We start from the raw sequence: 14199 nt of genomic DNA, 5'->3' as shown, positions 1-14199 counted from the left end.
TTTAGAATTATGTTAGTATTCTGTTGTATGCTATAGCATATGATATAATAAAGGTTTAAGTTTATGAAACTAACAGTTATTTATTTTGTTAGATTTTACAAAGAACCTGGATGTGAATCTACTACAAGAAACATCACAGTGACTGCTGAAACATGCTTTCTACCAGAGTTGAGTAGTGTGAACCCACCTCACTTCTTTCACACATATCGAATCGTGTAAGCTGTTAAGTTTTATAGTATTACAGTACTGAAATATATATCTGTATTTTGCAGACAGTTATTTTAGCCTTCTTAAAGTAGTTGCATTTTGCTACAGAAATGAAATTCACAAGACAAAGAAACTAATTTTTCCATGGCTTAATCCCATTTCATGAGGTGAATACATTAGTTTTATTGTATCATACTTAAGTACAATGAAATATAATCAAAGAGGGAGCTTGAAAATAATTACTGTGGTATGAATTTAATGTAGACTAAAAGATATATTTTCCTGTAAATATATATAATTCTAAAAATATTGCTTTTCAAAGAGAGAAGATAAAACTACTTATAACTTTTGATTATAGTTGTATGTTTTTAATTTGGTACTACTTTTAAGGGTTTTATTTGTTGCAAATCATAACCAAGTATCATATGGCATACATTTATTTTCATTACTTCACTGGATAAAAAGTAAAATTGAAGACAACACGTGTCTATAATGACTTAGTTATTGTTCCCATCATGTTATTTTAATCAGTTGAGTCCTTTGAAATCTCAAAAATATAAAAAATAAAGGACCCAAACTATGACTGTCTATATTCAACATGCTAATAAAATTAAGATATACTGATTTATATCTGGATTCAGTTTGACTATCACAGCACTGCTATCTAATAGCTAAAGTTCAGCTCCAACTCTGCTAATAATGTTAAAAGCTCTCAAGCTCTGTCAAAGTGTCAGGAAACTTACTTTTTAGTAGTAATATATATAGTAAATTACATATATGGGTGCATTGGGCTAGGAATTCCTTTACAGAAGGTGTCTGTGATTTCTTGGTGGTAAATTAAAAAAATAAATGAACTACTTGGACTCCACTTGTTTGCAAGGTAATACATATATTCAGAATAAGTTAAATGTATGTACAAAAATTTCTTATGCTGTGGAAATTATAATTGTATCTTATACACTATACAGTTCTCTTTTTCTTGTCAAATGCTCTTTTAGGCCTATTAAAATGATTTGGAATTCAGTTAACAAGCTAAATTATCATTCTCCATTTTTATTACTGGACATTTTGTGTATGGTTCACTTATGTTCTCATTCAGATACCACAGATGGATCCTGTGCTTCAAAAATCACGTGCTTCTTTTTCAAATTTTCAAGAATCATCTTCCTTTTTTCAAAGTCTACTCAGGCTTGGTCAATTACTTTAAAACACCCTATGACCTGACAGCTTATTCTCATGATCTTCTGAAAGATTGTTAATCTCTCTAGCATATCAACCATTAGGCCTTTCATTCTCATATTGATTAAATTTTCTCTGACTCTACTTCTTCCAATGACTTGACTCCATTCTGCTTGCTGCTGTGTATACTTCTATTATGTAAGCATTCTAGAAGTCTCTATATCCTCAACATCAGTGAATTATAAGTACAACATACGATTCATACTAAGTTATGTAACCAAATTTGTCATAACTATTGCTTTTAAAGTAATTACTTTTAACTAACTTGTTATGAAAAACTAAATAGTCATGAAATATTCACTCACAAAATAAATAAATTAATAATACCTATGATAAATCTTGTATCTGACACAAAATATAATAATGATGTAGAAAGCTTCAAAACATTGTGTACATGCTTTGTTATTCTGTTTCAGATGTTTATTATCAGTTTTAAAGTATTTTTAACATGGTATAGAAAATTTATAAACATTGTTTAAAGATTCTTTGAAGTTATACTTCTAAATGTATACCTTGTTTAAGAGAACTCTTAATGTCATGTTTTTTTTTGACAAAAATATTTATTTTGATATGTATAGTAACACGTTTATTTTTAGTTAAAATGATTTGTATCACTTAAAGTGGTAGCTTTTTGTATATATTCAAACACTATTTTTACTATCATAATTTGCTTCTCTGTGAACAGAATGTCCATGGGAAAAGATGTTTCAACCTTAGAAAGCTGCCAGCTGGTAAGTCGCCATTGGATTGTTACAGATGAAAATGGACATGAAGAAAGAATAAATGGCCCAGGAGTTGTTGGTAAGTTCTCTGTGGAGACAGAACATGAATTTTTTAAATCCTTTTAAACTAAAGCAATAATGCCCACCATGGATAAAAAGCAGTTATTATTAGTGACAGAAGCCCATCCAAACCAAGAGTTGATCTTATCAAAAGATGTTTTCTGCACTGAATTTTTGATAAGTCCTTACAATATGATCCCATGAGAATATCAAACAGGTGGTAGCACTGTCTAGTTAGAGATGGCCCAGGTTGCTCATCAAAATGGAATTTGAAATATCTTCTAAATAGGTTATCAGAACTTTAAAATACTTTACAGTGTGTCTTTTCATAACAGTATCTGTATAAAGAGTAAGCCATAACTTATGAAGATGCCTATAAATATCATAGCAAAATGTTTGGTATTTCTTGTTGTTCTTTTTCTTTACATGATAACTCAAAAACCAAAACAATGGTCAATCAAATAAAAATCCATTTTTATAAGCATTATTAACTATTAATAAAAAAAATCATAATTCTCAGTGTTTTACTGATAATCAGTTTGGCAACTGAAATTGGGTAGATTATTGTATAATCACATGACAGTCAAATTGTTAGAGTTTGTCAAATTGTGTGATTGTGGAAAACCAGTTGCCAAGAAATTAAAAATTAAATCACCAAGACCACTTTATTCACAACTACAACCTTCTGATTTGTAAGTATGCTTACATTTACAACCCTGTGCTTTTTGTTTCAACACAAAACATTATTCACCATAGAATAAAATATCATCAGGTAAAACAACCCCTGTCTGTATTTCATAAGTTGATACACTGAATGTAAGAAAGGTTAGAAAACAATGCCCTGCACATTATGAAGCATACCGATTTCTTTACAAACTGTAGATTAGGAAATAGCACCCCCTGCACAGAACTAATACACACTGTGTACTTGCTTAAGATATGTGCAGAGTGTTTTCAGGAAGTATGACACTGTATATTGACTCATTGTTTGGGGAGATTGACAAAAACACACATGACAAAAAAGTGAATGGAAATTTGAAAAGTCCCATTACTTTACAGTAGGGAGTTTTGTCAGTTGTTTGAATTGTGTATATCACTGCCAAAGGTATTACTGTAAGTTGAAAGTTATAAACAGGTATTTACAAATATTTTTAAAATAAATGATGTATTAGACAGCTATGGAACAATCCATTTTATCATTTGACAGTCCCATTATTTATGCATAGTGCTAAGAAGTTACCATAAAGTTAGTTGTGGTTCAACAAGTGTGATTACTAATTGTTTGGATTGCTTCTCTCATAACTGTCACATATTGTTCACATATTAGCCACAAGGTCAGTCCCAATTTTTATTTTTAACTCATTAAAATAAAAAAAAGAGAAAAAGATTGATTTTTTTTCATGAAACATTTATTTGATAACTTCAACCATTTCAAATTTAATGAAGCCTCAGTTGTTACAGTTTTTAAGTTAAACTGCCAACAATACTATGCAGTGGTATTATCAACCTTATTGTGCATAATCAGCAAATGGAATTGGGTTGATTATGCACTATAATAATTGGTTAATGCAAATTGTAACATAATTGGTAAAATTCTAATAATTCTTGTGCAAACAATTTTATCTTTACCCCTTGAAGTTAGTTTTCTTACAGAATTTTGGTGTTTCTTTAAAGAACTTAAATACAAGTTTAAACTGGAATTACTAACCAATAATATATAAACAATAAATATTACAGTTGGAATTTAGTGTATTTAAAAGTTTGTTATAAATACAACCTTTAAAAAGGAAGAAAGTTAAAAACAAGAACACAGGTAAGAATCAACATATTGCAATATATATATTTATATAATTATTCAATCACAATAGAATTTTATCTTTTTGTCTGTTAACATTCTACTACACTATATGCCTGTGAGGATGATGTAGCTATCATTTATACTATATTGTTTGCATTGTTTCTGAAGGACTGATATTATCCATTCCTACATTTGCTTCCTTTTTTTGTTAAGTTGTTTTCTTTAGATGTATGTATTTGGATCTTTATAAATTATTCTTCTGAGATGTGAAATTTCAATACTAGATGTGTTTGTTGGTACAAGTTATCTTGGTAAGATGTCATGAAGTGTGTAATTATTTGTATGAATTATATCAGTGGTATACTGTAGGAATAAATGTTTGCAGGTAATTGTAAAGCAACTTTTTTTTTATATATTATGGGAGTGTGTGTGTGTGTACATTTAAATGCACTGTATCAAAAAGTCTAAAATCTTTCATAACAGCTGTATGAAATTCTATTTGACAATAATCCTCTTGTAGGTATTTGGAAGTATTTGTACTCCAGGGAAAATTTGATTGAGGTACACCACAAAAAGCAAAAGATGGTGATACTTTAGTCCAAAATGTGTTATCATTACAACACTTAGATAGTGACACTGTTTGAAAGACCACTGACTGTTTTCAGGAGAAGATGGTATAGGAAACTTGAGTGACCAACATATGTTAATTTAATAGCTACTATGCTACACACACATGGCAAGTGCAAGTATGGCCACCTATTAAACCATGAAGCTTGAAAGGATTTCTGCACTGGTGTTTTATTGCCAATAATTTACATGTAAAAATTAAACAAAGGAAGCAGATGTGTTTTAATGAAATTGATGGAGTATAAATTATTTTGTGTTCAGGTTTTTATTTTTTTAATGGTTCAACAATGACACTGAAATTTTCATTTGAGGTAAATGTCTTGTTTATAGGAACAATTATTGGTAATCAAGTTGTACGTTATGCTGTCTACAAAGACTGACAGCTTTAAAAGCACAAATTAAGTTATAACATACACAAATTTAGAAAATATAAAGATAAAAACATGGACTAGTTTCAACGTACTATGCGTGTCATCTCCAGAGGCATACTTTGTATGTATACAATAACATCTAGGGAGTGTTGTTTTCTCAGTCTGATTTGTTCATACATATTCCATTGAAAAACGTTTAGTTTAATGGATTCAGTTGAAAGCTTATATCAATGTTCGTGAGTTTCTTTGCATTCTTGTGTATTTTAGTAGCTTCTTTAATATTTCATTGCTGAAAACATTTAGGGTCTACAATGAGTTTCATTTCTGTGAATTTGATTAGGTGGTAATTTTGGTATACAGGAGTGGCAATGGTTGATTTTTCTAGTTCCAAATAGTGGTAATGATTTTAACTTGCGTTTAGTTTCACATTCAATGACCATTTAGTTTGACCTATGTTATATTTTGTGGAGTGAGCATTGGTTCAAATATATTCCTTTTTTCTGGAAACTGGATCCCATTACATTTGCTTCGTTGTCAAGGAAGCAAAATGATATGTCAAAATTTGATGATGTTGCTACAACCCTCCAATAACATGCATGTTTTACATGTAACACATTTTCATTTTGAAAATTCCCAAATTAAAACTTGGTTCTTCAGCTCAATAGGCTGACAAAGCCAAAATCAGAAAGAGAGTCAAAAGAGAAGACCCTGAAATTCATAATAAAATTCACTTCCTTTACCATCACAATTACGAATTTGCAGAATAATGCAGGTGATCAAATAAGAATGCATCTTTGAGAATCAGTTTCTTGGTATATTTCAGTCTAAGGATTTATCAAGAAGAAAATTTGAACATAACTTAAAAATATACAATCAATTCTAATCAAGTGATATTTGAAGGAGATGACCATATATACCTAAAAAAATGTTCTTGTGAAATAAAAGAAATAGGATAGTCATTCACCATACATATATTGTTACAAGCTTATAATTAACTTTTAGAAAACATATTTTTAAACATTTACTTAGTAATGTTTTTGAGGTGAAAAGTTAATCATTATTTCCTGTCATATGATGATTGTTCAGCTTATATCCAATAAAGAAGAATACATGTGTAAACCACTTGGAAAGCCATTATAATAAAAATGTATAGCTTGCATGTACTTCTTTGATTTTTTATTATAATAAAATTACGTATTATTTCTTGACATAGCACTACTCAGTTTTGTACTTCCAAAAAGAACAGAATTTCTTAATTATGAACACAGGCATATAATCATATAAGTTATAAGGCTTTTGTGTACTTTTAAAATGAACTAAGACCATTAGCAGTTATCAGCATATTCTTTCTGAGTCATGTAATTGATCACCCTTTATTTACAAGATATTATTAATGTTCACAATATAGTAAATAGCTTTTAAATAAATTTTGTAAATTTAATGAATGTTCACTTACAACAATGTTTAATGTGGACTCATCTAATTTAAATTTTACCTGGGTTAATTTCATTGCCATTATGAGCAGTAACATTCCTATGAATGTGTTACTTCTATCATCCTGATGTTTTTCACATTTAAAAACTTTGTTTCATACTTGAAAAACAGTAAATTTACTCATAACATATTACTTTATCAAACATATGCAATTTCTATGAAACATCATACATCACAATAATTTATACTTATAAGCATGTAAAAGAACTTCTGCTATTTCTCTGTGATGTAATAAACTGTTTTTTTACCTATAGCAGTGGTATCTGTTGCTGTAATGTTTAGATCTAAATAGCATCAGTCCATGTAAGCACTCATTCAGTGGCCCAGCATGGTCACGTGGGCTAAAGCGTTGGACTCATAATTTGTGGGTTGTGGGTTTGAATCTCCGTCACACATGCTCACCCTTTCAGCTCTGGGGAGGCATTATAATATGACAGTCAATCCCACTATTCGTTGGTAAAGGAGTAGCCCAAGTGTTAGCAGTGGGTAGTGATGACTAGCTGCCTTCCCTCTAGTCTTACACTGCTAAATGAGGGACAGATAGTGCAGATAGTTCTCGTGTAGCTTTGCGTAAAATTAAAAAAAAACAACACTCATTCACTTTCTATTATAGGAATATATAACAAAGTATATACAGTACAAGATACTATAGTGGTATTGGGAAAGGTAGCTATAATAGAGAAGAGTGTAAGCATAAATAATTTAAACTATGAACTGACAGATTTTAAAGTAATGTAGTGTTTTACTAGGAATTTTGAAACTACAAAGGCCAAGAAATTTTTCTTTCACGTGAAATTCTATCTGTTAGTTGCAGTATTTATTTTTTTTGAAAGTATGATCCAGCCATGATCAGCATGGCTGTGTTACAATGGTGACCTCTTTTAATTGTATGAATATGCATGAGTAGTTAATTGTTTTACTGTAACCTGACATTTTAGATATGTGCTTATCAAAACAAGTACTCAACTATGATTTGAGTACAAAAACTAATTTTGGGAAACATAATTATTAGGCTGTTATTATTATTATTAGATAGAGATTGAATCTCAGTATTAATCACACATTACATTGACATTGAAGGTGAATTTCCCATCATAAAACCAGGAACCAGTTACTCATGGGTGAGCTGTACAAACTTTAATACTACCTATGGAAATATGAGAGGTCATTTTACTATGAAGAACCTAATAACAGGTTAGTGCAATTTCAATATTTTGGAAGATTTATAGAAATGGAAATTAGAAAAATTGTTGAAAATCAAAAGATAAAATTAAGAATTATGTTAAACAGTAAAAGTATGAATGTGACTTGTGTAGTAATGATAACCATAAACACTAACAGAAACATATTAAGTTGATGATGTTGTGTTGAAATTTATTAACTCTAGTTTTATGTTTCTAGAAAGTATACAAAATAAAAATAAAAAAAAACTTCTAAACTACTGTTTTTAAACATAAGACATGGGGAAAAAAATCAAAGTTATTGTAAAAAAATATTTTTGTGCAAAAAGAATGCCTTTTAATTATTACACTTAGATAAGCATTAGAAAAAAAGAACATTGTCTTGAAGTCAATAGAAATGTTCTCTAGGTAACTTGTACTCTTTGATAACATTACACAAGTACAGTCAGAAATCTAAATTGAATATAAAGAGTTGGTCTGTGTACTTTTACACTAATTGAATTACCAAATGAAAATGAACAGTTAATTGCAATGAATGTGGTTTAATATGATTGTATATTTTTGACAAGTTTAAACATTTCATTGGCTGGTATGATGCTAACATTTGTCTATAAATGTAGTGTTTTGAAATATATACACCTTCCACTCTAAGATCATTTCATCAGAAAGTGCAGTTTCAATTCTATTCATTGGTAGAGTTAAGGAACAAAAAACATAACTTAAAGATAACTTTTATGTTCTGTTTTTAATTTTATATTTGGAAATTATAAATACTTAACACATATGCATGAACTTGCAATATTTCCAATATTGAAAGAAGGAAAAATAGCTATTGAAATATGATGCTTTTTAGATTTAAATAAATTAAATAAAAAATTAGGTAAAAAAGGATTATGCCATTGACTTCAATCATTCATTACTGCTCTAGAGAACTCGAATTCATTTACTAACAAAGCACCACAGTTTAAAAAGACTGTAAATTATGTTCTGAGTGAGCTGTATTTCAATAGTTAATGTAACAAAATAACTTATATAGACAGGCATTTGCTTGACAAAAAAAAAAGTGAAAAAGTTATATTTAACTATTGTGCATGCATTTAGTGAATGTTTGCAAAATTTAAACTTAACTGTACACAGAAAAAAAGAGACCATATTTACCATGAACATTATTTTATGAACTTAATATTCTATATGGTAAATATATATGTATTTGAAATAAAAGAAAATAGGTGTAAATATTTGAAACAAATAATATATTTTTATACCATTACATTCACAAACAAAATATAACATCTTTTATTGCATTTTGCTAAGCCTAATTTGTTAATTCTTTGTAAAAGAAAAATATTTTTAATAAATGCAAAGATGTTTTATAGTTTACTTTATCTATTTTTAGAAATCCCAATTTATGAAATAAATCTTATGAACAAGTTATTTTTTTTAATTTTTAAATATTTAATAAAGCCTAAGAAAATACTGCAGTGGCTTATTTACACATATTTTCATGATTTTGTTATTAAAACAATAGAAGTCCCTACTACAAAAATAGAAAATCTGGAAATATCAGGAACTTTCTGTTTGTAAACTTAAAATTTGAGATAATAAATTCCAAATAAGTTCCATTAAAAATGATTATTGTGTATTTTTGTTACAGTAAAAGTGAATAATAACATGATTGGGAATAGATTATCCTAATAGTTATTTTCAGGGGTACATTTGTTTTGCAAGTTTCATATTTTCTATGAGATTTAGGAATGTGATCTATTCAGAATTTATTTTTCTCCTGAGGAAAAGTAATTTTTGAAGTTTTAAAACCTAGTTAGATAATACAAGTCTTCAGTGGTTTTATTGTTTTGAAAGTTTTACATGTTTTATAGTAATTCCTGTAAGCTTAGTCCAAAAATGATATACATTTTCTCCATTATGTACAGACTTTTTACAAAACACCAGAACTACTTTTACATAAATGAATAATTTTAATTGAAACTGGATTACATTCTGTTATGCTTAAAATGTTGACTACCACTGACTGTAGATTTCTGTAGACTAATTGTGACATGAGAGACTTATCAATCTTTGTAGAACCAAACATAATAATAAAACATGTTTACTGTGGTAGATGAAATAATAACTTGATCCAAATAAGTTTTTTCTTCCTGATTTGTAAAAAAAAAATTGTGATAAAAAAATTAAATATTATTTTTGAAATATGCATAGCTAAATTGTAGAAAACTTGTCATTAAAACTAAAACAGATATAAAGTTTTTAAATTCACAGGCCTGTGTAATCAATCAGATTTTAATGTTGTTGTTGATCAGGGAGAGTGTTTGACAAAATATGCCCTAGTATGAAGTCCTTTTGTGTCTGTATGTGTGTGTATATATTTATAATAAGTATTGTATGTAAAAGTAGTAACTGAATTCTTATAGTTTGAAGTTAATAGAAAAATGGTATTGATTTTGTTTTGAATTCACAACAATCCAACATATGATTAAGAGGATATCAGTACTATCAAATTAGTAGAAGTTTGTGAAGTTCCTCTTCAATTAACCAGAAGAAACATGTTTCTAGAAGCAGTAAATTAAGAATATTTCTATTTTCAAGGTAACTTTCTTGTTGCTTTTGGGGTTAGAACATTTTAATAAGGTTATTTATAACTAGCAATAAGGCTGAAATTGGTAAGCAGTATGCAATGTGGTAGATAATACCTTATGCTAGTAAAAAATGAATTATGTGACATTACACCACAGTAAGACTGATAATAACTTTAACAAGTCTTTCTTTACTGGCTCCATACTTGTTTCCATTAAAAATATTATAACAGCATCTTGACTGCCCATCCTGTGTACTGTTAGAGTTCGTTAGGTTGGCTGAGCATGCAACACATAAATACTCAGTTAAAATACCATGTAAATCACTCACATATAAGCTTTAATTATATGGTACATACTGCCTTATGTTTGTGAAGCATACCTAACCTCTGTTAATTATGAAGTACAAACAAGCTTCTTCCATATTAAAATCCATCTTCAAAGTTTATTACAAAAAACCTGTCTTGTGTTCTTAAAATTAAAAAAGCTTCATGTTCCAAGATATATTCATGTTTTAAGCAAGTAAATCTTAAAAAAACCCAAAAAAACTTTGGGTTTTGCCAGTTATAAAACCATCAAAGCTTTTATGAAGGTATGTATGCCTTATTATAACTAATACATGGTGTGAGAATTCATCAAAAATGTTATTTTTTTAGAGAATTGTAATTTCAACATTAACTGTTTGAAATGTTCTTGCAGTTGAAATTATCACTACATATTATTAAACTTGTAAAAGTGGTATACAAGCTATCAGTTATTTATGTTAACAAATTTGTGAAGGTGTCATCAGCTTCATATCTTGCTATATACTTGAAAATATTAGTTATTGCAAAAGTTATCAGCAAGTAAGTTATAGCTAATATTTCTATACCTTAAAATTTATGAAAAAAATAAAACTTAAAAACAGTTTTTCCAGTTATGGCAAGTATAGGAAAGCATGTATACTACAGGTACATGTGTTATTTACACTTATAATGTTACAAACAAAAAAAAGAGGCTTAAAGTAGTTCTACTGTATCTTTACATTTGTGATATATGTAGACAACAGAAAGTAATTAAAAAAAATGTGTTTTCAGAAAACGTTATCTATTGATTAGTGAATATCCTGAACTGGTGTTTACTGTGGTTTTATACAAAGCTGTATTAGAAGCACTCTTAAAAAAACATTATGTTCTCTACATTTATCAAAATATGTTTAAATGGTGACTGATTTGAAGAAACTTTTAGGTATTGCTCTGTGTACATGTTATAGTAACATAAACTTAGAAAATGAGCACTAATTCGAAGGAAAAGTAAGATTCTCATAATTTCTTAGTCTTTATAGTAGTAGTAGGCCTTGGGACTTATAAGCAATACCAGAAGTTATTGTGATTGGATGAGCCAAATGTAGATTTAAAAGGTGGAAGTTGTATGATATTTGAAATGCAGTAGCACTTAAGTGTCATATAGCTTTTAACTATGTGAGAACAAAAGGCATTTATTTTTACATTTGGAGGAATGAATGAAACCTTACAATATCTAGAAATTGTCTGGGATCCCAACTGTTGAGTTCAAGGTATTCTAATTGTGAACGTTTACAGTAATTTAAAAGTTTCATTTAGTATAACTGAAGAACCATAATTATTTTTGAATTCTCTTTATAGGCTTAACAACAGATATCATGTGCCCAATTTATCATATGAAGTGCTTCCCATATGTGACAGCTGAAGAACGTATAAGAGTTAAACTAAAAAAAGAATAAATTTCAGTTTGACCTAAACTTATGCAATTTAAAGTTAAACTTTGAGTTTAAATTAGGAAACCAAGTAAAAACTTTGAGCTTTTTCTGAATCTCTGCTGTTGGTGACAGAAAAGCAATTTTCAGAATGAATTTCTCAGAATTGTTATAGTATTGTAAACATGGAATATAACTTATTTTTGTTTTGTACAACTTAATTAAAAACGAATTTAAAATTATATATCACAAAAGAACTGTGGGCTTAGAAAATCTTTTTGAAGTGGTTCTTTCTCTCTCTTTTTTTTAATTCCACTGGTTTCACATATGAAGGACATACTCATTTGTTTTAATTAAATGTTTCATTATGTACCATTGAGATATATTGAACTATTAGTATACTAAATAATATTTTGGAAAAGTTATCCTTTTTCTTAGTTAGATATTACAGGTAATTGTAAAAGTTCAAGTAGTTGTTTTAAGATTTTTAGTGCTATCACATAAATACCTGATTATTTCCATATGCAGTTTATCTTTGTGTAGGTTGGAAAATTCTTGTTATTTCAAAGGAAAATATTAGTTTTCCTTGCTATTACATTGGTAATGCAATTTCCTATCAGTTTTTGCATTATTTTATTCAATTCAAAAGAAGAAAATTCACAGAAATCCTTACATCTTTGGAAGATCCATTAGAAAAATAGTCTTGAGATACTGGTTACATCATGTGTGTAGGAAGATGTTTGAGTTCACTTCTGGTCTTTTATCCATATACATTGTTCATGATTCATTTCAAATTGCATTATTATTCTGATATTTGAATGTGAGAACAACTGAGCCATAAATTATTCAGAAACTGTTTTGAATTCAAGATATTTTAAGTGTAAATAATTAGTTCTTTGAGAGTGTATCTTAATATTATTTATGCAACAGTATTTCTATCACCAGAATAGAGCTTGCACTATCATTGATGTAATGAAATTAAGTTTTGTATTTAGATTGCAATGTTTCTAGCTTCAGGTCACTAGAAATGTATTATCTGCAATAATAAGAGCAACAATTACAACCCACATTACTAAATTATTGTAAGAAGCAAAAAAACAAAAATTAAGTTTGAAATTTATAAATCAAACTGTCCTTCTAACACTTTAAAAGCAAAAGTAATGTTATTGATTAACTGCTTATAACAAAACAAAACTTCAAAGTAACAATTGCTGTCTGCACAGCAATGACATCATGTCTTTTTAGGAAAAGAAGTGAGTATGGGCATCAAGCTAAAATTGTGTATAATTTTTATAGTTTCAGACTGGTTTCATTCACAGTTTGGTCAAACTTGAAAATGTCCTTGTTTTATTATAAATTTTGTTATTCATAGTGAACAAAATGTCTGAAAAGAAAGTTATTCATAAATCTAAAATTATTAATAATTTAATTAGGAATTGCTGTTAATTACATGTTATAGCTTGCACAATGTAATACATTTTGTCAGAGATTCAGAATGAGTTGAATAAACATGACTTGAGGAAAGTTGAATCACTAAGAATAAACACAACAAAACATGTTCTACACAAATTACTGTAGAATATTGTTCCAAGGAAAATATCAAATCCTTGTCAAACATGTTCAATTAAACTCCGAAGTGTATTTTCTGTGATGACCCTGCCAAACTTGTATTCAAGTGTATTTTACCACTTCAGAAACTGTTGCAATAACTTCAGTAATTTTTTTGTATTTTGTTTATGTAAATATAAGAGCTTCAGACAAACACTCAGTTTTTCTTTTTTCATTTGGCTTCATGCAAAATGATTGACAAACAATTTCTTAACTACAATTAGAAAGTGCAAAGAGTATCTAAGCATAAAAGTAGTTATTAGTTAAGAGAACTTTGTTTACGAATAAAGGCCCATTGGTATTCTCACTTGTAGTGGTCTCAGTCATGAAAGACGTGTTAATTTATGAAAACAATTGAAACATGTACTTGTGAAGTTTCTTGTTTGTGTCTTTAGTTTTCAGATGATGTATGAGACTTAATATTACAAAACTTAGGCAGGAGAAGTCCATAAAAGAAAAAAACATGCTGTCATAATTAATAAAAAGTAAATAATAGTAGTTATACATAAGTTTCTTCAGTGGGACTGACTGAAAAATGCAATGATTCAACTTGAAGTGTTTATTTATAAATTATTCATATTTTAGTA

The 14199-nt window shown here is 28.6% G+C and overlaps 1 protein-coding gene across 5 annotated transcripts in view; it reads left to right on the top strand.

The window, feature by feature from the left end:
- The window catches only part of LOC143225496 (F-box only protein 3-like), a 51389-nt gene extending 37470 nt beyond the window's left edge, over positions 1–13919 (top strand). For all 5 annotated transcript variants that reach the window (XM_076455009.1, XM_076455006.1, XM_076455004.1 and 2 more), the window contains 4 exons: positions 93–215; positions 2132–2247; positions 7599–7712; positions 11934–13919. In XM_076455009.1, the coding sequence (XP_076311124.1) occupies positions 93–215; positions 2132–2247; positions 7599–7712; positions 11934–12031 (451 nt within the window). In that variant the 3' untranslated portion in view covers positions 12032–13919. The remainder of the gene's footprint in view (positions 1–92; positions 216–2131; positions 2248–7598; positions 7713–11933) is intronic.
- Positions 13920–14199: the final 280 nt, after the last annotated feature.

The sequence above is a fragment of the Tachypleus tridentatus genome, chromosome 9, assembly GCF_004210375.1.
Source record: "Tachypleus tridentatus isolate NWPU-2018 chromosome 9, ASM421037v1, whole genome shotgun sequence".
NCBI classification, from domain to species: Eukaryota; Metazoa; Arthropoda; class Merostomata; order Xiphosura; family Limulidae; genus Tachypleus; species Tachypleus tridentatus.
Note: the sequence above shows the minus strand (reverse complement) of the source record. Positions and strands in the feature narration are given on the sequence as shown.